The sequence below is a fragment of the Mastacembelus armatus genome, chromosome 5, assembly GCF_900324485.2.
Source record: "Mastacembelus armatus chromosome 5, fMasArm1.2, whole genome shotgun sequence".
Lineage (NCBI taxonomy): Eukaryota > Metazoa > Chordata > Actinopteri > Synbranchiformes > Mastacembelidae > Mastacembelus > Mastacembelus armatus.
Window position 1 is genome coordinate 2,033,733 of NC_046637.1, and position 25,685 is coordinate 2,059,417.

The 25,685-nt window shown below is 41.9% G+C and overlaps 2 protein-coding genes across 4 annotated transcripts in view; both read right to left on the bottom strand.

The window, feature by feature from the left end:
- Window positions 1-611: 611 nt before the first annotated feature.
- Window positions 612-3,721, bottom strand: cox6c (cytochrome c oxidase subunit 6C). 3 transcript variants are annotated; one of them, XM_026307169.1, is made up of 4 exons: window positions 3,629-3,721; window positions 2,059-2,173; window positions 1,635-1,767; window positions 612-737 (listed from the first exon to the last, which is right to left on the bottom strand). In XM_026307169.1, the coding sequence occupies exons 2-3, from the start codon at window positions 2,161-2,163 to the stop codon at window positions 1,642-1,644; spliced, it is 231 nt and encodes a 76-aa protein (XP_026162954.1). In that variant the 5' UTR covers window positions 2,164-2,173; window positions 3,629-3,721; the 3' UTR covers window positions 612-737; window positions 1,635-1,641. The 3 variants fall into 3 exon arrangements, with proteins under 3 accessions (XP_026162954.1, XP_033181120.1, XP_026162955.1); XM_026307170.2 differs by lacking the exon at window positions 612-737 and adding an exon at window positions 758-1,444; XM_033325229.1 differs by lacking the exon at window positions 3,629-3,721 and having other exon boundaries at window positions 2,059-2,192.
- A 908-nt stretch (window positions 3,722-4,629) lies between these two features.
- angpt4 (angiopoietin 4) overlaps window positions 4,630-25,685 on the bottom strand; it is a 41,722-nt gene continuing 20,666 nt past the window's right edge. Inside the window, 9 exon segments of the mRNA XM_026307775.2 lie at window positions 4,630-7,602; window positions 9,117-9,250; window positions 10,431-10,597; window positions 10,694-10,795; window positions 11,438-11,550; window positions 11,643-11,790; window positions 12,172-12,256; window positions 16,632-16,753; window positions 16,829-16,984. Of these exon segments, the coding sequence (XP_026163560.1) occupies window positions 7,442-7,602; window positions 9,117-9,250; window positions 10,431-10,597; window positions 10,694-10,795; window positions 11,438-11,550; window positions 11,643-11,790; window positions 12,172-12,256; window positions 16,632-16,753; window positions 16,829-16,984 (1,188 nt within the window). The 3' untranslated portion in view covers window positions 4,630-7,441.

A 25,685-nucleotide genomic window follows, 5' to 3' on the forward strand; every position in this document is an offset into this window, starting at 1 on the left:
ATAACCAACCACCTGGGGGATGAAATACTCAGTCCCCTGCATTATTAACTAGATTTAACTATTTCCCCAAGTCCAGAGTCTGTTTATGGATCTAAACAAAGAGGGTGACCCAGTCAGGAGTATCAGAGTCCAGTCCTGCCCCTGCAACTTCTGACTGCATGAACACACCTGATCCAGGTAATCAGCAGGAGGAGTGCAGGGATAGCTGTTAAATAAGCAGGACAGTGGACCAGAAAGACTGGAGTCTGACACCTGTGGGCTGCATGGATAGAAAACACAATCATGTTTTTTATTCTCTGAACTTTCCTTTAATGTTTATCATTTCCCTTCTCGAATACCAATTTAATATGTCATGTCTTTTGTATGTTGTTGTTAAGCCCTTGTTAAAATCACTAATAAGACAGTAGGTGGTGGTGACACTGCTGCAGGAGATATAATAAAACTTATGAAAAACCATTTTCTGCCCCATGTTAAGTTTAACTTGAGTCTGGTGGATATTTCGATATGTCCAGGTAGTGTAAATTATTAAATGAATTTCTTCCTTGTATGTTAACTATGAGCAAACAACAGGCTGATATTTCAACACTAGAAGAGAAGGAAGACAAAAGGGCTCTCACATTAACAGAATAGTTTATTTTCGAGGTACATAACAGAGATGTTAATGATCTGATCAGTAAATTACAGCCAAGGGGACAAGAAGTATCTTGAGATCAGGAATGAAAGGCAGAGATGAAGAGCTGCAGGAAGAAAACACAAAACCACATTAATTAAACTATTTCCTGTCCTGTCCAACTAAAACATTTGTATTTGTGTTCAAAAATAGGAGCCTTTGCTTCATTGTACCTTTGTACCCAGCATGTATATAGGAAGAAACAATTAACAAAGGACATTTAACAGTCTCTTTTAATGACTATAATGTGAAAGTTTCAAACTAAAAACTCAGAAGATACGAGCTGCAATATATAATCAACCGATTATAATTGTCTAAGCTGCTATTGACCAATGTTTTTACCATGTTGACACAATTGGTGCATCTAATGCAAAACCTGTAACTCACTTATCTGAATTCACAAACAGTGACTTTGTATTTACAATCACACCGACCTGGTCTGGAAACCAAGATAACTATAACACATAACATATACAAGTAAACAGACTTATGTCGATATTGACATGACTGTGTACATTTTATAGACATTTCCAATATGTATATTTATATTACAGCTTATTTCTATGTTTTTCTTATTAAGTTCTTTTGATTATGAAGCACTTCGAGCTCCCACATACTTGGACGATAGAGCCGATTCTGATTCTCACAGCTTGTTTGTTTTGTTTCTTCCTGGTGATTTTGTTTATTGGGACAACTGTTTGGACATTTTAACTTTGATTTAAAAGCCTAACCAAAAGACCTTGTGTGTCTGGACGGTGTTTCTGTTATTTGTTGCTGTAAAATAGACAAGGGAATAAATAAGGACTGTTACTGAGTTGAAATGAAATACTGGTCCTTCACGGTCAGTCTGTACCTCAGTGTGTCACATTGACCATTTTCAGTATTTTTCATGTTGCTTGACAGTGTTCTAGTCCCATTAAAAAATTGGATCCATTAATCCAACCTCACACATGAAAAGACTCACGGTGGGTTTACTCCCCAGAGGGCCGCACGCTCTCAAAGACGCCAGCTTCCCTCATGGCGTTGAACTCTTTGACAGCGTCGTACTTCTTGTAGAAATCAGCGTATGCCTGTTTCCTGGGCTCTGTCACTGTATACTGTGGAGAACAAAAGACAAATCTGTTTATTTTGCCGTTTCAAGTCAAACCTAAAACAACAGGGGATGCTTATATATTAATTCACCTGATTCAGAGAAGATGTTAAATCAACTAAATAGCTGAAGACATTTCTGTGTGCCAGTTTGTGAGGGTGAATTTATGGCAAAGATGCGTCAGAGATGTGATACAGACATTTTTACTGGAAGGATGTGTAAACTAGCTCTGAAAAGATTAAAACATTAGCTCTCATTATATCACCACCATCAGAATAAATCTTTGGCCGCGTGTCACCTTGAACACTACTGCAGCTCCCAGAGCCAGAGTGAAAGCGATGGGCAGGTGAAACCTCAGGCGCTTTCCCAGCAGCCCCCTCATCACAGGCTTTGGCAGAGACATAGTGGATCACCTGCACAGAGACAAACACCTTAATCTAATGCTGAGGAAAATTAGTTTAGTCAACATTTGCATCCCCATGACACAAATACACTAGATAGTCAAGGAATGACTCTACAGCCCCAGTCAGATAAAAATTCTCAGTTTTAGAGATTGAGATAGCAAATGATTTTCTTCTGATCAACTAATAATCTCAGTCAATATATAAAACAAATATCTTTCAATATGCCAGATCACTGGGTAACACACTTCCTGACATAACTGCTGTTTCCTACAACAATTTAACTGACGGGGAGAGGATTAACTCCTAACGCTTTCAAGACTGAGCCAGGACTATTATGAACCTGTCACAGAAACCAGTCAAACAGAAATCAGCTCACAATACATTTATGAAACAGCATATTCAGTTTTTTATATACAACCACAACAGTGTGTGAATCTGCAGCTACTTGACAATTATGAGTAATTTTTAGGCTGATGTTTCCTCCTATTTCTATTTGCTGGACAAACAAAGCTTCGTCTTATCTTTAAGAGATTTCCAAACATCTTAGCATCTCGTTTAAAGTGAACCAACAAAGCTCCAAACTTGAAATCATAAAAACAGTCGATATTGAGTCATTGCATCAAAATCAGCCATCGCTTTTCTTTTTTCTTTAATTTCAACATTCAGACACAGGCTGCTTCTTAATGAAACAATGACAGGCACAACATTTTATAGCACTGCACTATAACTGTGCTGTCACATTATCTTATTCTAGTTTAGTTTTTTCATCCTACACTGTGTGTGTTGTGTGATATGTATTTTATCAGGTGCAAAGCAATTTACAAATGTTCTTTAAGATTAAACCATCATGTTTTACTTTTACCTCCTCTTCTCTTCAGATACATAGAAAGAAATTCAACTGACTCTTAATAATCAATCAGATAAATTGATAATATCTGTAGATATCTGATCAATTAGCTCCTGAGGGCAGGTCACCACTCAAACTACGGTGTGACCTCTGGGTGGTATGTGCTTGTACTTAAAATGTGGTTCCACACATTATATATAAATATATAAACAGTGTTCAGGGAATGTCATTAATACATTTCTAATAATATTAGTAATTTTATAATTCAGGGAACCCGAACAGGAAGAAAGTTTCAGGGTCAAATTAGCCAAATAAAAACTGCGTCACTGTGCAAACGTTTCTCTCCAACAGCACAATGACAGAAAACATTCATTTAAATCTAACCTCATCTTTTCGTTTTAACTAATAAGAAGAAGCTATTTGCGGTTAGCATTGAGCTAACGCTAGCTGGCTAGCCCGAGACTGCTAAGTGTTAGCAATCCAACAAAATGTGAAACACGAGTCAAAATCCTGAGAAGTTAGAAGAATTCAGGTCTAGATGTTTGTATGAAAATGCATCGTCTTATATGCTTAACTCAATTAAAGGTTCATTTATGGCCATGTTAGGGAATACTCACAGGTTGGACTCACGACCTTCACAGAAAGAGCTAACACGGCGCAACTACACTTCCACAACGGAAGAGACTTACTGCAGCCACGGAGGGACAAACTTGATCCCATCAGAAGCGAACTAAGGTCATGGGAAGAAAATGCGCAGTGAGAAATTAATCCTGGAACAAAATCTGGATCAGGGTCCATTTGTATCTTTATGGGTTCTGTACCTCCACACTGTAATAGTACTGTAACTGTAATATTTGTTATAGCTTTCTGTACTTCCATGTTATGTTATATTTGTACTTGAACACAGATATTGTATGTTTCACTTCATTATATTGCTGGTGGTTTGACAAATAAAGACTAAACAGTAAAAGATAAAAAATACAGATACCTGTGGTTCCTAAATTCCCCCATTTTGATATGTTTAATATGTTTACCTACTTTGTTTACTGTCTTAAAATTTTAAAGATTTGACTTTTGTAATGCAGTATGTCAGTATTTATACTTCAGTTGAGGCTCTGGGTATTTCTTCTACACTCCCTTGTGGTAAGAAAAGCCTCAGAGCAGCAGCCTGGTGTCCACAGACTAAATCTATTGCACTAACACAGAGTGAACATCAGAGGGAGGCAGAGCAGCACTGAAATGACTTTATCAAACTGGTGTCAGTTTCCTTTAGAGGTTTTTATTCATCTTCATGGACGACCTGACATTTCTATAGGATACGTATGTATGGAAACAAGCTATACTTTATTTTCTCATTTTTTGACTTTAAAAGAACTAAATGATGAAAAAAGGCTACACCAACCTTTCACTGCATCCCTGCTCATTGCATGAATGTACACATCTGTACACATCATGAGTTATAATCTTCCAATAAATGTGGTAAAAAATAAAAAAGGTGTTATATTAAAATATATTAATGAAATAAGGTAAAATGTTGAATTTACATATAATCTTCTTCCTGTCCCGCCTCCAAACTGCCGGACAGCTGTGTCAGTGACCAACCACACCTGCTCAGACGGGTTTTATCAGCGTATTTTATTGTACAAATATACGTATGCAGTAAATACAAGACAAGTTTGAACCTGAAAAGTGTAATTTGTTACTGTTAGCAGTATCCTGGAACAGCTTCACCACAACACGCCGTAGCAGTGAGAACAAAGATTGAACTATAAACTCCATCTGTCTCATAGGTCACCATTATCTTTTTATAAAGTGCATTTTAATAAGGGTGAAGGACAGACTTGTTTAAAACATCATAAACAGACCTGTATTGTCAACATAAAGGGAAATAATTGATCATTGTTGGATGGAAAACCTGGATCACCACGACATCAGCCTCATCACCGTCAGTGTTGTCTAAAGAATAGCTGAATGTTGTCCTTTCAATCAATATGTCGTGAAATATACTTATTTACTTTGTTGGAGAGATAGATATCACTCCAAGAACTCCTGCCAATAGTGGTTAACTTGTCTTTAAAGCAGTTCATGGTCTTGCAAAACCCTATTTGTCCAACATGCTGCAAATATGAACCAGGACGAGCCCTCAGGTCCCTCAGTCGTTCTGTTCAGGATAAAATCTTGCGGTGAGGCAGCTCTTAGCTCTTTTAATGTTCTGTGTGAAGAGGCTCTGAGAGCAGTTTATGCTGTGAGTTTGTTTCAACCTTCACTGAACTCTCTAGTAAATAAGAGTTAACTTTGACCTAAATATCAATCAGGCTGAAGTTATTGATCAGACGTTGTAAATATAAGAGTATTGTGTCGCTGCTTCTTTTATTTGTTCTAAGAAAACACAGTTTTCTGAAGCTGGTTGATAAATGACAAAAACTATTTTGACCAAAGACGGATGATGGCTCGCTTCTTTGTCAAACACACACACACACAGTCCAGTTTTCACAATTTGATACCAATAAACTAAAAACCACCTGCTAAATGTCAACAACCTGAAGAAGCTGAGGACACTTCTTTCTTTGCAATCTTTTTGTGTGTTTCAAACAGATAAAACACAATGACAGTCCAATGCATTGATACGATAAAAATGTCCCATAAATTTAAATTCATTTAAAGGTTTGTATGAATGTACACCAAAGCTCAGTACAAGACACAGAGGAACAACAAGCCGGTTTGGATTATGACGATAATTAAAGCAACATTTCTCAGCTTAAGAACTAGGACATCATTATGTGGACATTTTTTTATTTCTTTTTCCTTTGTTACTCCACTGACCAGACCAGACAGAGTAAATCAAACAAAAGGTTGACTTAGACTTTTATTTATTATTTTGTTCTTTCCATTTTCTGACTTTGTTTCCTCTTTGTTTGCTCCATTGTTTAGAAATGCAGACTGGAGGCTGCAGAAAGTGTTGCCATGTCCATCCTCTGGCCTATGGCATGAAAGTCTGATGACTTATCCATGAAAAATTCAGTCTGGCTGCCATTATTGTTTCTCTTCCAGAATAATAGTTAAAACCAGAATGTCCAGCATCTCTCAGGCTGCAAGTCTCATAGTAGCTTGTCCTTCAGTTTAAAATGTACAGGTCTCTGCGTCTCTTTGCTTTAATTAGCAGCACCCAAGAGAGATTTAGATTTAAATGAAACAGAAAATGGAAGTTGCTCTGGTGTTTGTCCGCTCAGCTGTTAAGGAATTTCAGATGTCCATAAATCACAAGCATCTTTGTGGTTTTCAGGTGCCCTTGAGTATTGAAGAAGAAAACATGATCCTGGGAGGGACATTTATTTTTTTAGTAGCCTGTGGGTCCCCTCTCAGGGCAGCCCGGACACCCCGCTGCAACAAGACCAGACCACAGGAGGAGAAAATCACATCCTGCTGGAGGTTGTGGCTCCTGATGTGATTCCTCCATACCGGCTTCAGTAATGCCACCAGACCGATCACAGTCTGTATTTCTGCCTTTCTGAAGCTGCACCATTTTCACCGTACATTTGAGTAAAGAATTGTTGATTAATATGTGTAAACATTAGTGTTATAAAAACTTAAAGCAATTGGAATGAGCTGACCTCTCATCCAAATTGCACATTTTACCCAGTTATGCTTTTCCTATCCACATACATATACACATACATATACATATCCATAATTCTTCTTCACCTTGTTACCATCATAATGTCAAGGAAAACAGAAGCTAGGGTCAAGTTTATACTTTATACCATCCTTGGTGCCACTGCATATATTATTTTGCTCCTGTATTGGAAAACTATCACACATCCCATCTGTCGTTCTGCACCACTGACCTCCACGTTGTTAAATTTCCAGAGCTCGTGAGCATCGTATTTATTTAAAGAGCCTGATCATGTCAGAGAGGAAGGTTTTAATGTGACAAAAAACAGGAGGACATGATCAGGATGTTTCACAACGTCTGCCACAACAATCTCAATCTCTGCAATGCTGTCTTCATATTTCAACATCTGCCGCATCTGGAACCTCTCTGTGTTTTACTCCACCACAGACTGTGGCCACAGAACATGAACGTTCTCTGAAAAGTCGTACCGACCTGTTATTTTCTAGTGTAATCCAGTGGATCCTGCGGATCCAGGGTGGGTTGTGAAAACAAAATCCCAAAGAGGAGACATTTAAGACTTTCATGAGGATGAAGGTGGAGCAGACAGGTGCTCATGACAACATAGCTGTAAACCAGGTTGGCACCACTGTGGATCAGGGGGTCGTTATAAATTGTAGGGTTGTACCATCATGATGCCAGAGCTGAGCTCTGTTTTTAGACGTTTCACATCATTACAAAGGCTTTTTAAAGGAATGCTGGGAGCCACACGGTTGTACCACCATAACACTGGAAGTCTATAGGTGGAGGACCCGTGTTGTTAGAAGTCGTAGGGTCGCACCATCATGGAGGTGGAACGCAGGGAGTAGCTGGGACCTCGGAAGTGGTGCCACTTGATGCCGTTGAGCTTCCTGATGTTATTCCCGACAGAGTAGTAGATCCCATTGAGGTTGGAGAAACCACAGGCGTCAAACCACCAACCTGGTGGAGAGAAGGTGTGGCAGAGCAGGAGGAGACAGAGGGAAGTAGACAGGAGGAAAAGATGGAGTGGCAGGAAGAGGGAAGAATGGGGGGAAAGAAATGGAAAGAGAGGAAATGGATGAAGGTCAAAAAAGCAAGATCGGGGTTTGAAAAGAGGGAAGAAGGAGGAAGAATTACAGAGATGAAAGAAGAGCAATGAAAAAGGAGGTTAAGAAGCAGCGATGGAGAAGGAAGAGCAGGAGGAAAAAGCAACGAGGGAGAGAGTTTGAAGTTATTGCAAATTAATTACAGTGGAAAAACCACAACCCTCCAGAAAAAGACTCAATGGCCCATTAGCTCTCCTCTCCTGCCTCATCTCCACTGCCCTTCTTCATTAGGGTCCCAAACGGTGATGAGTCAGATGATCTATTATCGACATCACACAACATTTCCTGCTTCCTTCTTCATATCTGACATTTATTTATCATTTGTGTCTGACTTTCTTTTCCATTGTTCGTGTCTTTGTCTCTCATGTCTGTCTCTAGTTACCAACCAACATGTCTTCATACACAAGAGACCAAAAATGAATCATTTGTCACTGCAGCTGTGCCACGTCAGTGTTTGAGGCTTGGTAAGGTTTAGACCAGTAGAGCTGCTGTTGGTCACTACATGCTCCTGCTTCCTCTATGACAAAGTCAAACACTTGCACATGCACAGTCTCCTGACATGACACAGGCTGCAACATGTTGTACATCACAATAGGAAACTTCTGGTTCATGCTAAGCTTAAAGAACAGAAGGACATCTGCTCCGTATGGGTTTCATTTACAGCTGCTGTTGCATTTATAAAATATGTAATAACGTCCTCAGTGTTTGATGCTGAAATTCAATATAAAACAATCCTAATTACTGACAAACCCGAGTCCACTTCTCAGTTTTTATTTCAGGAGCTTCTGTTTTTTGTCGTCTCTTTTCCTCCCTCCGTTGTTCCTTTGGCAACCCTGTCACTCTCTAAACTGCAGTGATTTTTAATGACTCCTAAATGACGAATGGTGACCACTGGAGACTTTTCCTCAGAGATCTCGAGGTTTTGCCGGAACGATTAAGTTAATCACCGATCACCATCGAGGGGAACTAAAGAGCTGTTTGTCTTGGCGTTAACGCAGGGTGAAGGGCAGTGCGCTGGAGGGTGATGGAGACAGATGTTTGAAAGACCAGACTTAGAGAGAATAACACTTATTCTGATCCTCAAAACAACAAAATATGTATTTTTGGAATCATTGTGAATTTTCTTATATGTGGTGATTTATGAAAGAGAGATATAATTTAATGACTCTATAATAAAACTTTTATTACATGAATCAAACTCTTATCTTTGTGTTTCCACCCTATGAAACCACATATTCAAAGAAAACTTGTTTCAGGCCTTTGGTTTAGATTTCCTTAGACTATTTGAGTCCTAGTCTTCCTACTGACAGAAACTGTTAAATTTGACCTGGACGACGGCTCAGGCAGGACGGGCAGGACATACGTTACCTCCAGTGAGCATCAGGGCACATTTGCAGTGGTCGCAGTTGTCGTTGTCCTGGTCTCGGGTACTGAAGCCGGTCCCATGTGTGGCCAGGCTGCTCTGCCTCCCTGCTGTCCCGGTGTAACCCCGCAGATACAACCTGAGCCAGAGGAGAGACGGGATGACGGGCTGGTACCTGACTGAATCGAGCCTGTTAGTCCTTTTAGTGGACAGTTCAACTGTATGAATAAATGTAGTTTCTTTTCTGTCTGTGCTGCAGACTGACACCTACGGACAGGAGAAAACCCACACAGACACAGGGACAACATGCAGACTCCACACAGAAAGGCCCCGGGTCCACCTGGGTTCAGACCCTAATCCTAACCTGCATGTGTTTGGACTGTGGGAGGAGAAAACCCACACAGACACAGGGACAACATGCAGACTCCACACAGAAAGGCCCCGGGTCCACCTGGGTTCAGACCCTAATCCTGACCTGCATGTGTTTGGACTGTGGGAGGAGAAAACCCACACAGACACAGGGACAACATGCAGACTCCACACAGAAAGGCCCCGGGTCCACCTGGGTTCAGACCCTAATCCTGACCTGCATGTGTTTGGACTGTGGGAGGAGAAAACCCACACAGACACAGGGACAACATGCAGACTCCACACAGAAAGGCCCCGGGTCCACCTGGGTTCAGACCCACAACCTTCTTCCCATGAGGAGACAGAGCTAACCACCACACGCCCTCCATATCCATATCTTCTACACTGATCAGATATTTTTGTATCTAAAACTGGAATCAGCAAAGTATGTAGAAACTATAGATGACAAATAAATGTAGTGGAGTAAGAAAAGAAAAGAATATTTTCCTTTGAAATGTAGTAAAACAGTGAAAACTAGTTTAATCCCTTAAGCCTGAGGAAGCTTTTTGATATTTCTGCCATAAATTCAATCAGTGACAGATCCAAAAATGTGAGGCCAACATGAACAACTCTAGTCTTTATTGATACTGAAGATTTGGGAGAATTTAGAAACACACTGAGTCTCATCAGCAGGTCAGAGTGAGATTCAAAAACACGTTTTCTTCTGTCCAGTCAAATTTTTAATGTAGTGAAAAAGACTTTGAGTCAGTGACACTGATGCTGTTGAACCTGTTCTGCTAAAGGTGGTGCAGTGTAGATGAAGCACAACATCAAAACACAGTTTCAGTTGTTTGGTAGTGTTGGAGATGTGTCCTTCTCAAAAGGGCTGAAACAGAAATATGTGAATAAAAAACCTTCAGATACTTTGAATTGTGCTGCAGGACTGGAAGCTGAGTGGAAGAGTTAGTCACCTGTACTGCTGCTTCTCACTGGCCAGTGAAAATCGGTCGTACTGGGCGTGGGCGGGGTTTCCCTCCCAGTCCCTGACCTCCACTCTCAGAGAGTACTGACCCTGACTGGTCAGCAGGTACAAAACCTCATTCCCCAGCCAGTGCTCTCCTAACACGTCCCCGAAGCCCTGCAGGAGGGGAGCACGTCAGGTTCGGGTATGAAACACTCACAGGTCTTATATTAAACTTCACTCTGATTGATCGCTCCCTCGAGACACACTGACCATTTTGTACTCCTTCCAGCTCCTCTGGAAGTCCACGCTGCCGTTAAATCGCCGCTGGAAGACCGTCCAGCCGCCGCCGCTCGTCTCCATGTCACAGTAGACCTGCAGGTGGAGAAATCACCAGGGGCCTGTCAGAGTGTCGGGGATCATCTACGTCAGCTGGAACAGCAACTTAAAACCACTTGACCCCGACGAGCACAAGAGCAAAGGTGAATAAATCTGAATATGTCTACACTCAAACTGGTACTACCTGGAATAACACTTAGCTATAAACTACTAATGTTATAAGACAAGTGGAATGCATTGTGATTATCAGATGTAAAGTCAATGATGAAGAGAAACTGTGAACTTCCAGTTTGACTTAACTGTTTATTGCTGAAACGCTGGAAACGCAACATGAGGCAGAGACTCCTCAGTATCAGAAGTTAAAGTGTGTCTGACTTTATGCTCCTGTTAAACTGAGGAACACGCTGGTTGACTTTGCTGACTGGAGGTAAATTTCTCCACAGCTGTTCAGTGAAGTCATGTCTGCACCACATCTGGCACATGCACATGCAGCAGAACACCATTAACCTGCTGTATTAACTGCTGTTGTTAAAATACAGCTCCATTATATCCATGTTGGGATATTTAGTCCGAAACACTGGGATACATTTGTGGTGAGTGTCAGCTCAGTTCAGCCTTAACAGCATCCACAGAGTGTACCAAATGATTTTAAAGACGTGGCCGCAGGTCGGACTTTACCTGCACCGGTTCAGTCCTGTTGCCAAGGTAGATGTGATACATGCCGCTGACGGACTGACCGGCCTTGTAAACATCAGCACAGTCCCTCCACAGCTGGGCCCTGGGAGGGGACCCTGCACACACAAACAAACAAATCAGTATAGTCTGAATGGACAAACGTACAGTATGGAAACGTGTGTGTGTGTGTGTGTGTGTGTGTGTGTACCTGTAGCACTAGCCACCATGTTAATGAGTGTGTGCACTGACTCCATCAGCTGAGCCTGCTGCCTCTGCAGGGCCGAGTTGTTGCTGCTGGCGACTCTCAGCTGCTTCTCCAGGGACTCGATGGCGGCCATCTGAGTCCTGATGACAGACTGGGAGAAAAACTCATCAGGTTAATAACGACAATCACCAGCCTCTGTTTCTTCCATTTGTTTAATCATCCACACTCATCCATCCAAGAGAAGGAGTTTTAATTATTCCTATTTATGTTTTACTTTTCATACTGTGTGAGTTCGACTTTGCGGTCACAGAGTTTGGATGTTTTATCTTTATGTCATCCAGCTGAGACCAAAGCTGTTTGAACCAGTGAAATAAATCCTCAAATCTTCTGAACACATTTCTGTAAAATGTACATTCACGAGTCTGGCTTTGTAAACATGAAATCCATAAAGATTACAGTTAATAAATCCACAGATGCCTGCTGCAGTTATGGCTGTAAAACATACAGGTGGTGTTTTTTTTATTGGCTGTACCTGAAGTCTGTTCTTCTCCTCCCTCATGTCCTCCAGCTCTCCTCTCTGCTGAGACTCCAACATCTGCACTTTACTCTCCAGACGACTGAAAGGCAAAAAAAGAAAGTTTTAACACAAGAGATTCACTTCAGATTTCAAATGAGCTGGTTCCACTCAGTGCACTCGCCTTTGTGTGTGTTACTGAGGACAACATGAGATGAAATTACAACTTTCTAATAAAACAGGTTCTACAAATTAAACTGTAAAATCTGCTGGTTTGACATATTCGTCTAGGGTCTGGTTTGAGTCTGACAGAAACGACTTGGTTAGGTTCAGGGAAACATGGTTTCAGTTAAGTTTCTAACTTTGTTAAGGTTATGAGCTTTGTCATCATACTAACAAAAATGCGTGGTAAAAGCTTCTAAGGAAAAATAACAGGGACTGTTGGGAAGCAAACAGCAGTCGGTTAAAGGTTCCCTGTGAAACTGAAACTGAGCTGTTTGTCTATGTTTTGTTGGTCCTGTGCACACTCAAGGACGCACATCACCTGCTGTATTACTGCAGCCACTAGAGGGCACTGTCACTGAAGCCTAAACATGTTTTAGTCTCAAGAAAACAAAAGCAGAACCTGATTTCAAAAGCAAAGCGTTTTTATTTGAATTAAATTCGTGACGGCAGAGGCAGAGAAAGATCCACAGCAGCTCTTTCCAACTCAGACCTTGTAAACTCACCACATGACTTTACCTGCATGTACCACACAGTAGAGACAGAGCAGCTGCCAGAGGCTTTCTGTGAAGTGCAGGAAACCACTAAATCACCAAGAGGAGAAGGAGGGAGGTAGAAGGAAGGCGAGGACTATGAAAACTATAAGTCATCCCTGGACTGCCTCATATTAATATCACTGTGTAATGTACATGTGTGTCAGGAGGAGGACGCGTCCAAACTATTTGTTCAACGCTCTGATTGCTGATTCTGCCTCTTGTTAGAGAAGCTGTGAAAAGGTGAAATGAATGACTGTGAGTCTTTCTGAGAGCAGACTCGATGTCTGAGCAGCTGAACCAGCAGAGCAGCTGCTGAAAATAGACTCTAGTCCACGGTTAGATCAACAACGCTCGAGCCAAATGAATGAAACCTGACAAAGGAGCCGCAGCAGCTTCAGAGCAAAATGTGGGACAGTGAAATACTTTAATCATCCTGCTCCGGTTGGATTTCACTGAGTCATTACTACATATTATCAGTACTGCACAGTATCAAAACCATACAGACATAATTTAAACAAATATACATGGAGTAACATGAGACTTATCATAGTGATAACAGTTTATAATGAAAAGACTCCGGTTGGAGCATGTTTTAAACAACCTGAAGACATTAATTTAAACCGTTCTGCTCAGTAAATGCAATAAAACTAAACTCTAAACTAAAAAAACACTAACAGGACACAACCTAGGAGCGACTGCTGCTTTATAATGAAGGGACGCCCTCTCTATTTACTTAGTTACACTTCAACATACTAATATTAAGTGAGGGATCATAGTGGTTTACACACTTATTGTCCCTGTGCATCCTACAGCTGTGTCCTGCTGAAAATACATACGTTTGTTACTGTTGTCTCAGAAAATGCTTCTGGTTATGGAAAATGCAAATACCCTGCTCACACTGCACCAAGGAAACTGCTGGATTTTAACGTTCACACCACATGATGTGTGCAGGTGATCTAATATGTGCTAGTGATGTCTGTCTAACCAGGCTCTTCAGTCAGAGGTCCAGTTTCTGCTGAGGTGTGACTGACAAGACTCGGACACGACCGTCCATCATTCTGCACATACCCAGATGTTTCCAGCAGCTGTTTTACACCTATGAGTGATATTAGTTCACATTAGTGGTCGTATTAAGAGCCGCAGCACACGATCAGCTCCTGGCTCTGATCACTTCAACATGCTGACCTGCACAGGAACGAGGCGACATCATTTCCTGTGACGTGGACTGATGGGGAGCCGCTGATCGTTGTGGTGATGCGGTTTGCACAGTGTGTGTGTGTGTGTGTGTGTGTGTGCACGTATGCATTCCTACTACACAGAAAAAGCATTTAAAACACTTTTCTGACACAAACTGAGCAGACTGGACGTCTTCATATGAATTTATTGTGGGATTAAGTTTTGGGGCATTTTAAGGGATTAAATGCTCCTTTTGTTCTGTTTCATTAGGAACCAGTGGATTGTCTGCACTGCAATTCAAAGAGTCTATTTTTAGTCCTTCAGTTGTCACTCAGCCAAATTTGGTTCTGTGCATTTGACAGGTCTTTCTGATTTGATCAGGTTTAAGGAAGTAAAACTTTGTGGTGAAGCTTCAGGAAGGAAACAACATAAAGTGTGTTGGTAGAAGACGAGATGTGGTCTCACAGGTTGAAGAGGGAAGAACAAATTTGAATTTCAGCAGAAGTGTAGAAGGTCAAAGCGAACACAGGCGTGGAAGAGAGCAGATGTTAATTTGATGAGGAGGAAGTGAGGTGAAGTTGTGTCTGCACAAACTGAGAAAACCTGAGCACAAAAATCAAAACCAGAGGTGTCTGCGGGACAGTCCCAGAACAAACTACAGTGCAGGAGCAAAGACACAGTCAGGTGAGTCAGTGCGTCGTGTTCAGCACTTGAAACACTGTAAAACACGTCGCCTGAGTCAAAGATGTGCTCATGAAATCCACATTTGTATCCACCCACACAGACGAGTTCACACATTAAAAACTACTGTCTGTGTCGTTCTCACCCACACACCAGAGCTGATTTCATCAGTGAACACCAACAACTTCCACATGACAAAACCACAAACAATCTGATAATAACTATTACAAATAAAAACTAAACCACAATTAGAATAAACAGACTGATGAATTAATTAGCAATTTAATGAAAAGTTTTATTAAATCACAACCTGGTTAGTAAATCAGTGTCTCCTCTGCCCAAAATATCAGAAATATTCAGCTGCCTCTCCTCCAGCCTGGAACTGTCCCTGTGAGGAACGTGACCTGATGTGTTGGATGAGGGAAGTAGGTGAGCAGGAACAACAGATCCTGTTCAAACTGCTGGTTTGGAAATGAAAACAGTGTTTTCTGAGCGAAACAATCACAGACATAAGTGTCTTTTTCATTAATGCTGTGATGGATGAGAACGACAAGAGGAAGTTTACACCACAAACAGGACATAAATATCAAAAACAGAAATGAGACTAAACTGCAACACTGGACTAAAGAAGAAATAAATATTTTCATTGTAAGACTTAGACTAAATGTAGAGCTGGGGCTGTAATTACACACACACACACACACACACACACACATTCTGTTTACTTTATATCTGTTCCTGTAAACGAAGGCCACGCCTGATAATTAGTCTGCATGTTTCACCACAGTGAACAGGCCAACTTCACCTCACAGAGAAAATATTGTCAGTGTAAACACTGGCGTGTCTCGCAGCGACAGCTGTGGACGCGTTGCCATCATCTGTTCTGACTTGCTTGTATTTCAAATATTCTCGCTGATAAAGGGCTGTTTTCTAAACTCATGCTCATACTTGGGTCAAGGGATTATAACAAAAAGTATTTGAGTCTTTCATGTGCCTCGGGGGAACATCACCGAAATATGTTGTTAGTAATGAAGCTGAGCATGGACTCGTGCTGCTGAAGAACGGAGCTGCAGTAAAAACTATTTTATGACGTCTCAGATCAGCTCCACTCAAGACTGAGCTCAAAACCAGGATCTGCAGGAACATTTTGGACGTTTCTGACACAGTGCAGAGCGACGAATGTGCCGAGGTCATCTGAAGGACGAGCTCATCCTAAATCCCAGAGTCTCATGTGAAACTTGCACCGTGCCAACACAGAAGACACCAGCTGTTTCGACAGTTATTGCCCAATTAACCTGCTGCTGCTTTCACGATTATGCTTCAGAAATGCCAAGTTGGCCAATAGTTGCCCAATAGGTGTACGTGTGTTAGAGTCCACACAGGGAGGAGGTCCGGCTGGAGCAGGAGCAGCTGTTTGTTTCCAGTTTCAAACTGATAGACAGCATTGTTACAGTTTCTTTAACATTTCCCTGAACAAAACCAGGTAGTTTGTGCCTAAACCTTCGACACCAAAGACCTCATGCACGATTACTCCCTGCTGAGCTGGAGGTGGAGTCGGGCCTACTAGCTGATCTGTGCTCCTGTTGACAAACTGATACCACTGAATGGGCTGTTTCACAGACGCTGTATTGAGCTGTAGGTTCTTCCTGTTTGGGAAGTGCTCAGAGCTCAGTACACAATCACTGGAGTTCCACACAAAGAAAATAGACTTGAAGGGTAAAAATACACTTTGGGTTGTTTTTACAGGAGCAGAGTGTGGAGGAAAATGAAGCTGTTACTGGTTCTGTGTAGATGTGTTAGTTTAATTAAGGTGTACAGTATGAAAACCATGTACGCCTGCGACGGGACTGAAAACTGTTCTACCTGTTCTTGTCTCGTAGCCGACTGATCTCCGAGGTCTGCAGTAACAGCTCCTTCTCCAGCTTGTTGGTGGACAGGGAGTTCTCCAGAAGCTGGATCTCTATGCGGGACGTGTGGTTCAGCACCTGGTCAAGGAAACAACATTAAACACAGGAACTCTGCTTTCGAACGACAAGATCCACAAACGGGCAACACGTTACCTTGGCTTCCACCACGTTGAGTTTGTGTGTCTGCTCCGCTGTGCGTGTCAGGAGGTTCGTTCCAATCTCCAGCATGGCGGCCGTCTGGTTGTGAACGACATGTGACGGTATGTTGGTGATGTCGGGCCTCATGCTTCTCTGGATGACGCTCTCCAGCTGCAGACGAAAAGATTCATGTTGTCAGAGTCAGAGATGTGACAGAGATTAAGTCAAACTGCAAGAAAAGAAAGAAAAAAGACAAAAGAGAAAGAAGGTTTCTTCAAGGTAAATGGAAGACTTAAGACAGTCCAAAGAAGGTCTTACAAAACTGGACTTGATGGAACCTGCTGAACCCTGTGATACAGAACAGTGTTGTTTGGAAGACACTGAGAAGGGTTTTGTGTTTTTCTAACTTCTTAAGTGACTCCACTTTCTTTAGACCCAAAGTTCCTCATTTCAGTGGTTTCTTGCAGCAGCTGTGAAGGCTCTCATTGAACTTCCACAAATTACAGTGATGAAAGTAACAGAAACAACCACTGATGGAGGCCACGCTACGTCTTCCCACACAACAAGCTGCTTGTTCTCTGACAAATTCTGACCAGGCTGCAAAGTTTCAGATGTTCTGGCTCCATGTTGGTTTTGTAGCTTCAGTTCAGGGTGATGAGCTGGACCACACCATGAAACCGACGAAACACAGGTGGTTCGACTCTGTCACCGCAAAAACACACAAAAGCCCGACTGATATGAATGTGACATTAAAGAAGTCACTTTCTAAGGACCCACAAAAACCTGAGAACATGTGACACAAAGACAAACACAAACATGGTCTATATGAGACTTACTGACAGTAAATCAGACGCATATTCTCATTAGCAAATAACTCTGTGAAATGTGATGTGAACTGAGTCTTTCCAGAGACTCAGCATTGAAATACTGCACGTTGAACACTCAAACCACCCACTGAGCGTGCACCAAACCAAACATATATAATGAAACTTGTCAGGAGGTCTGGTATATAAAGATGCAGGTCTGGGAATATCAACTGATGCCAACTCGGCCTGGCATGCTGTGACCTTTGACCCCTGACAAATAAATAATCTATCCATCCAACCAGCTATTCGTCCCCACGATATCAGTGCCACTGAGAAGCACTGAGCGTTGATAAATATACCCCTGCAGCAACAAACAGATTGGTCCCGGTGGGACGGTCAGTTAGCATGGAGGCTGTTTGATGAATCGCAGGAGAAGCTCACATCTGGGTCTGCTGTGGACCTCATTGCAGACCAGTATTTGGGTGGTTTGGGTTTAGTGTTCAGGCAGTGAGAAGGATTCTGGGACATGAGAAGGGAAACAGGTGCGCTACACCTGCCTTACAAACACAGCAGGGACTATATTTAAAAACAATCTAATCTAATCTAATCTAATCTAATCTAATCTAATCTAATCTAATCTAATCTAATCTAATCTAATCTAATCTAATCTAAATAATCTAATCTAATCTAATCTAATCTAATCTAATCTAATCTAATCTAATCTAATCTAATCTAAATAATCTAATCTTGCACTAAGACTGGTCAGTTATCATACATGTTGAGTAGCTGCTGCATCTTCACTGATTAATAAATAATTACAGACAGAAAGTCTAACTCGCTTTGTGTTTACTCAGCTGAAATAACGAAACAGGTTTCATATGAGTGAATCTTTCTGGGAGTTTAGTTAAACTATGGTCCAGGATACTGGGAATCACTCTCATTATATGATATGGGACAGTTCTGGACCCCGAGTGTGTCCAACACCAAAATCCTGCACTAACACTGGGATCAGGTTTGTGAAGTGAGGCTGGAGTTTGTGTAGTGTCACAAACCTGGAAATAGGCTCAGTTGAAGTGTCTGGAGACACTTCAGAGTGTTTCTAACTGCCCAATACTAATGATCATTTAATTAGATCTTCTGTAATCATGATAATGTCTCTGTGAGCAGTGTACCTGCTGAACAACTGGTCAGCTGAGTGAGATAAACGTGGTTTTCTGGACTTTGGACTTCAACGAAAGGTCCGTTTTAATCAGTCCACCTTCACACTATGGGCTGGTTTGTAAAACGTGATTAATGAGCAAAAATCCTCAACACAAAGGACACATTAAAAACATGACTAGAAATAACTGACTGTTACACAAAATTAACTGTTATGACACCAACTGATAAAACTTCAATTTGCCCCTGGATCAAAGATATTAAAGGCAAAGTAAATGGAGCAGTTTATGAGAAAAGATGAAATATGACTAGGTACTCACAAAACTGAGACCCCATCAATCCTGACCACATACACATCCTTTTTTCTCAACTTGTGGCCAAACTTGGCACCAAACCTCAATGAAACCGCTCAAACTGCTGAGACATAAACACCAAAGCCCAGCGTGGTGAAAATAAGGCAGAAACCCTGAGAGAGCGGCTGAAGATGGACGCTGACACAGAGCGTTTGTTATGGCTACAGGAGGCTGACAGCTGATTCATTTTTCATCACTGCCGACTAATCCTCCAAGTTAGTTTTCATGGTTTTTACTCCTCTCAGCTGCTGATGTTATCAACACTGACTGACTTTATCGTCACTCTTCATGCCGACGGCACTATTACTCATTTTCACTGCCCAATTACAGTTATTTGAGCACAATTGTGTTTAGTCTGCTTCAATTCAGACTCAGATTTAACAAGAGGAGCTCTGTTCAATCAGAAAACGAGTGGAGAGATACCAATCGCTGTGGCCACAGACCCAAGTGGCTTTTTGGGGGGACTTTTGTGTGAGGAGACAAACTGGACTAACATGGAGTGAGAGAGGGAAAAGGCTGATGTTGTGACGCAGCGAGAAGTTAATTAAATAATCAGAGAAGGAGAAAATAGCTGGGACGAGCTGGTTCCTTTCTCCCTCCTGCTCTGCTTCCTGTGATGCTGCACAGATAAACTCTGACGAAAGCCAGAGCCTCCACCTGAGTCCAGGCAGCAGCTATGAACAAGTATGAGTGAGTGAGTATGAGAGAGAAATAAAGAGTAAAGAAGAAGAAAAAGATCTGAGATTCACTGAAACAAACAGAAAATCAAAGTTCAGCAGGTTATTTTCTGTTGAATCTCTAGAGACACAATGTGCTGACTTTTAATTGACCCTTACTTCCTGCTGTTGAATTAAAACTACCCACACACACACACAAACTGGCATACATTTATAGAAGCACAAACACACACACTCATAATTATAAACTACACAAGCGGAGCTGAACACGGAGGACTGGGAATACGCAGGCAGCCCCACGTATGGAGGGCTTGTTTCTGAGCCCTTAACTCAAACCACATGTTGGCTTCACTGTGATCTGGCCCTCTGGGTGACTTCACAGAGGGAACGGAGGCAGGGGACCGACAAGGGGGCGGGTGACCAGGCAGAGACTGACGCACAGGCGAGAAGCACCGATAGAGATCTGGGGTAACAAGTGCACTGTGGGACTCAGGAGTGTGTCGGGATCTGAGCTGGATCCTGCGCGACTGGAATGAACGGGGCAAAAATCTAAAAACGACCCACGTCATAGTTCAGTGAGGAGTGAAGGTTTGGAGGCTGGTCGTACGTGTCACGTCCCGTCTTTCCCACTGACCGCTCTCTGAAGTGACCTGCACTCAACCAAGAGCCATGACTCCGACCTTGGCATCACTTTATTTTGGGCTGAAACCTTTTTATGGTGGTTCCCATACCTGCAGGAACGTATTTACAACTCTGCACCTCCTGCAGGTGGGTGGTCCAGGTGGGTGGAGGGGCAGAAAGTGTCTGAGTGACCACAGGTCTTACAAACTGCTGCAAAGATGTTTTTAAATCAAGACTAAGTTGTTTTAATGTCTGCTCAGACTGAGTCACTGTTTCAGTTCCCTTCACTCATCACGTTCATAAAAGCCTGTTTCATCAGTAACGCGTGAAGATTTGATTTGCAGCTGAGACTGAAGACAGGAGCATTTTCCACACTCACTGAGGAAACATGTCCATCCATCTCACCCACACAGCTCTTAATGTTTGTTTATGTTCTGGATGTTGATGGCCAGCTATGTGGGACAGTCCTCTAACACGATCACACCCAGGACACACACTAAGATACTACAGGATACTACTACTTTCACACCTGCAGTATTAGTATTGGCCAATAGCCGTAAACAGACCTCATTTTTCATACATCGTGGTCAAAGAGATCAGCATGATGATGTTTAAAAATAACTCTGAGGAGAAATGTATCTGTGACCTCATGTTCTCAGATACTGTTTTTTACATATGCACCATGAGCCTGATGAATCTGAACATGATACAGGACCAAAATGCACACACATACTTGCAGAGCTTGTTATATTAGTGCAGCGTGTCACCAAGTGTCAGAGAGCCCAGATGTTTTGGCTGAACCTTTGGATGTTATGAACCAGCAGAACAAGCCAACAGCCTCAGGCCTGGTCCCTGAGCTCTGCTGCACTTGGCACACTGCAGGGAAATATGTCTCTGCATGAAGCCTGACCTTCACCCTCTGCATCGTTCATGCTTTCTCTTTTCCCCGTCATGCATGTATGTGACGATGTGCAGGGCATCTCTGTGCGTCTCTATTCTTCTTTATAAGTCAACCTGGAGACAGAACCATATTTTCTACTAAAACTTTGAAGCATAAAGCAGCTCGACAACGTTCACAACAGACATCTCAAGTTTAACGTTAAGGTTTAGGTTTAGGTAACGGTCATAAATGTGTATATGATGTTAAACCTTTCTGTCTATTTCACTCTTTCTTCTTACGCTGATGAGCCTTTGTGGCACAGACAGGACTCCCTAAAGGTGGTCTGGATGGAGGGAGCCTTATCTCAACATTTCATCTCCTCATGAGGCCTCAGTGGTTTGTGCTTCCTCAAAGCACCTGAGTTCATCAGGATAAGAAGGGAATCAATATCCAGAACATTATATTCAGGTAAGGACTGGCTGGAAGGCAAAGAAAATCATTTAACAAACACCTCCATCAAAAAATGAGAAACCTTCAAGTAGCTTATTAAAGGGTTTCACAGAGCAGTGCAGATTCCAGGAAAGACACATTGCTGGATGTGTTTTACTGGATTTCACTGTCCCTTTTATTTGTGCAAGTAAATTTTTACTGAGACACAAGACGATATTGTTTCTGACTGGTTTTTATCTGGTAACAGGAGGGAATATGTTTCTCAAAGTCTTTGCTAAGAGAAAAAGATATTTCATGTTTGTTTTAGCAGACTCTAATCTTATCAGTCCCATCGAGACGAACAGACATGATAACAATCTGTGGAGGTTCTGCCATAACTTTGTGATGTTTGGACATTACTGACAATATTCACACTGAATTACTGTTGCTCCCAAAACTCCTCTGCTCTGCACACTGACTCAAAGCAGTGCTAGGAACAGTGTGGGGTCAATCTGCTGCCAGTCTTCAGACCCACCTGTACCTGTACTGGGCTCTCAGATCCTAGTTTAAGCAAGAGTACTACAGTGTAATACTGCTCCAAGTAAAACTCCTGCATTCAAAGTGTCACAAAGTCCAAAAGTATCATCATCCAAATGTACCTGAAGTATCCAAAGTAAAAGTAGCTGACGTTAACTACCTTATATACTTCTAATTTGAAGTACTTTATATACTGCTGGGTATCTTGGGAATTTCCCACCAGGGATCAATAAAGTTTGATGATCAGTCTGTATTTTGTTGGATCCATCTGGTTCTGAAAAGGAACTAAAGTTATCAGATAAATGTAGAGCAGGAAAAAGTCCAAGGTTTAAACAAACTTGTTTCCATCCTTGGAGTTATGCCTAATAAAAAAATCATATTCTCCTTCCTTCTTAAAGTCAGTCAGAGCCAGAACCTGAACCAGTCTATAATATCTAAAATCTTTAGTTTCATGAGGGTCTGTGCTCAGATTTGTTTTGTTCGGACCTTGTGGGAGTCGAGTTGATTGAAAACTGTCAGACTGACCACATTAATGTTACTTCCCTTTAATTTCCACAGCTCAAACCTTCCTGGCCTCATGTCTATCAAACAGGGCAGATACTGGTCAGATGTAAGCTGTGCCGTGTTTTTCCACCTGCCAGAGTTAACTTCAGCGTTCCTCTGTCGGCTTCTGTTATAAGACTGAGCTGCTGTTTTCATTCCTCACACCTCACACGCTCCGTCTTTAGCACATCTCCTGACAGGTGTTTTCTAAAACACCAGACCACTGCCGAGATGTTTTACACGTGTTGCTCTTGGGGAATATACTGTAACAACAGCATGAGAGCTGTGCTGTGAGGGCGACTGGAGCAGCAAACGTGATCTTTATTAGACTGACAATCTTACAGAAATCCCCAGGAAGGAGAGGTCAAGCTCAGGTTCAAGCTTTTCCTTAAATACTGTTTCTGAAAGAAGAAGCTTTTGTACAGGAGGCCTTGGTACTCGGACGATCACAGGATGAAGATCATGTGCACTGTGTTTCATGGAAGCAACAGCTTAGCTCTTATCTCTACAGTTATGGAAAAGTTGCAAGCAGGTCAACAGCCAATTTACTGTACTTTGATTGCAGTAGAACAGTAATGAATTTTAATATGAACTATTCTTAGTGAAGAACAGTTCAGTCTGCAGGGTGTCGGGGTCACTTGGCTGGCTCTTAAATCCAACGTGGACCTCGCAGTTGCTTGTTTTGGTACCACGCAGGGAGTGCAATGGAAAAATCTCCAGGGGGGACGACATTCACTTCAGTCCTCTTTAACAACCCGTCGTGTTTATGTTGGCTGCAAGCAAAAACTGTCGCACTTACAACACCCCCTCTGAGAGAGTGAGGCCATGTCAATGTGTGTGTGTGTGTGTGTGTGTATAAGGTTGCACATTTTAGAGCTATAACTGATAATATGGACCCTTCTCCTAATTCAGTGTCAATGACAGATTAACCTTTTATGTAAATTTAGTCCAAGTTGCAGTGGCCCTGTGGACACTTTCCTTTGGCCACATTTTGCTCAAATATTTACGCTGCTAAAGTTTCTCTCTATCTTTATCAGAGCTGACAGTTCTGCGTTGGACAGAGGGGAACAAAACTAGAAACAGATGCAATTTTGACTTTCATTTTCTCTAATTTAGACCTTGAGTGAGTTTTAATTCTTTTTATGGGAAAACTAAATTTGTGGAAGGGGTAGGAGTGGGAAAGAACTGGACATAACAGGCCCCAAGTTGGTCCTGTTATTTTGACTCATTTTCCCACAGGATGCCAATATGAGGACTGTGCATCAGACACAAACAAAGCTCTTCCTAATAAGATGTACCAAGCTCGAAATAAAATCTAAGCAATCACAGCTGGAACTCACGTCCCCTTATCTATCACCTGTCGTCTCCCTGTCCTACATTAAAGTCACTACTGTAGTAATATGGCAGATCAGAGAACACGTACTGTTTTATTCAGAGCACCTTAACTGATTCTCCAGATCGAGCCACTGAGTGGAGGTTTTGGTCTAGTTCAACACGTCTGAACGTCTACGGGCACTTCTGCTCTTCTCAACTCATCTGCACTTACACTTTCCAGTTTGTCCAAGCAGCAGTTTAGCAGGTTAGCATGCTAACATTTGCTAATTAACACTAAGTCAATAGTGCAGCTGAGGCTGATGGGAATGTGCAGGTATCTGGTCATAAAGCAACATTTTAGAAAAAGTTTGACCTGTTGATGCCAAATGAAAACTCAAAGATTTTCTAATTGATTGATAGTGAACATGACTGTTCACATGACAACACACACACAACATATAATAATAAAGAACAGCATGGTGGTTTAGTGTTAACTATATTTAGAGACTTAAAGCTGCACAGCTACTGTTAAAATAAAAATATTTCACTATTAGTAAATATTTTCTAAAGAACTTTGGGTTCTTTGGGTTCTCAGTCTTTTTATTCTGATGCATGATTTACATAAAAGTGTAGTAAGTGGAGAAAAAGAACAAATACTGTGCTTCAGTTCCCACCAGAGACACCAGCACCAAAACAAATATGCACAAAAGATGAGACAAGTGATGAAATGAAATGAAAATAAAACAAAGAAAAGAACAACTTCCTGCATCTGGTTAATATATATCACAGTTTTCTGTGTCTCCGAGTTGTGTCACTAACCCAAATATGACAGTCCAGTGACCTCCTGACTGTCTGTTGTGGGTGTAAATGGATGTGTGCATGTCAGGAAATGCATCTCCAACACATACATATAGCTATACATACATATGTGTGTGTGTGTGTGTGTGTGTGTGTGTGTGTGTGTGTGTCTTAGACTGCCAGGTCTCCACTACGCCCCCACAAATGAGCCACGACAAATATCTCAATCATCTCACCACAATCAGGACCAGATGGGCTAAGTCAACACAATGACACACACACACACACACACACACACACACACACACACACACACACACACACACACACACACACAGACTCAACAGCAGGACTGTGTCTGACTGCCTGACACTTCCTGAGAGGTTAATGTGTATTTTAATGTTTGTGTGTTGAGCTGCATGTATGTATGTGTGTCCACGTCCTCCTATGTTTGTTTGGACATGTTTTAGATTGATACCATTGTGAGGACATGTCTGAGCTTCATATCTTCTTCAGAGGGTCTAGACCTGATTCTAGGGTTCAGGTTCAGGTTGGGCTTAGGTGACTAGCTGTGGTAGTTGTGATGGATTTAAGGTGAGGGGGTATTGGCTGAAAAAGTCAGATCAGGTATGTTCTGGGCCTGATGTGTCCTGACTGAAATCTGCTCTGCAGCTGGAGAGAAGAAAGACATCGACAACAAGTCTGTAGCATCACCTGAACGTCCCAATCGATTTACTAAGACAATAAATAAAGCCG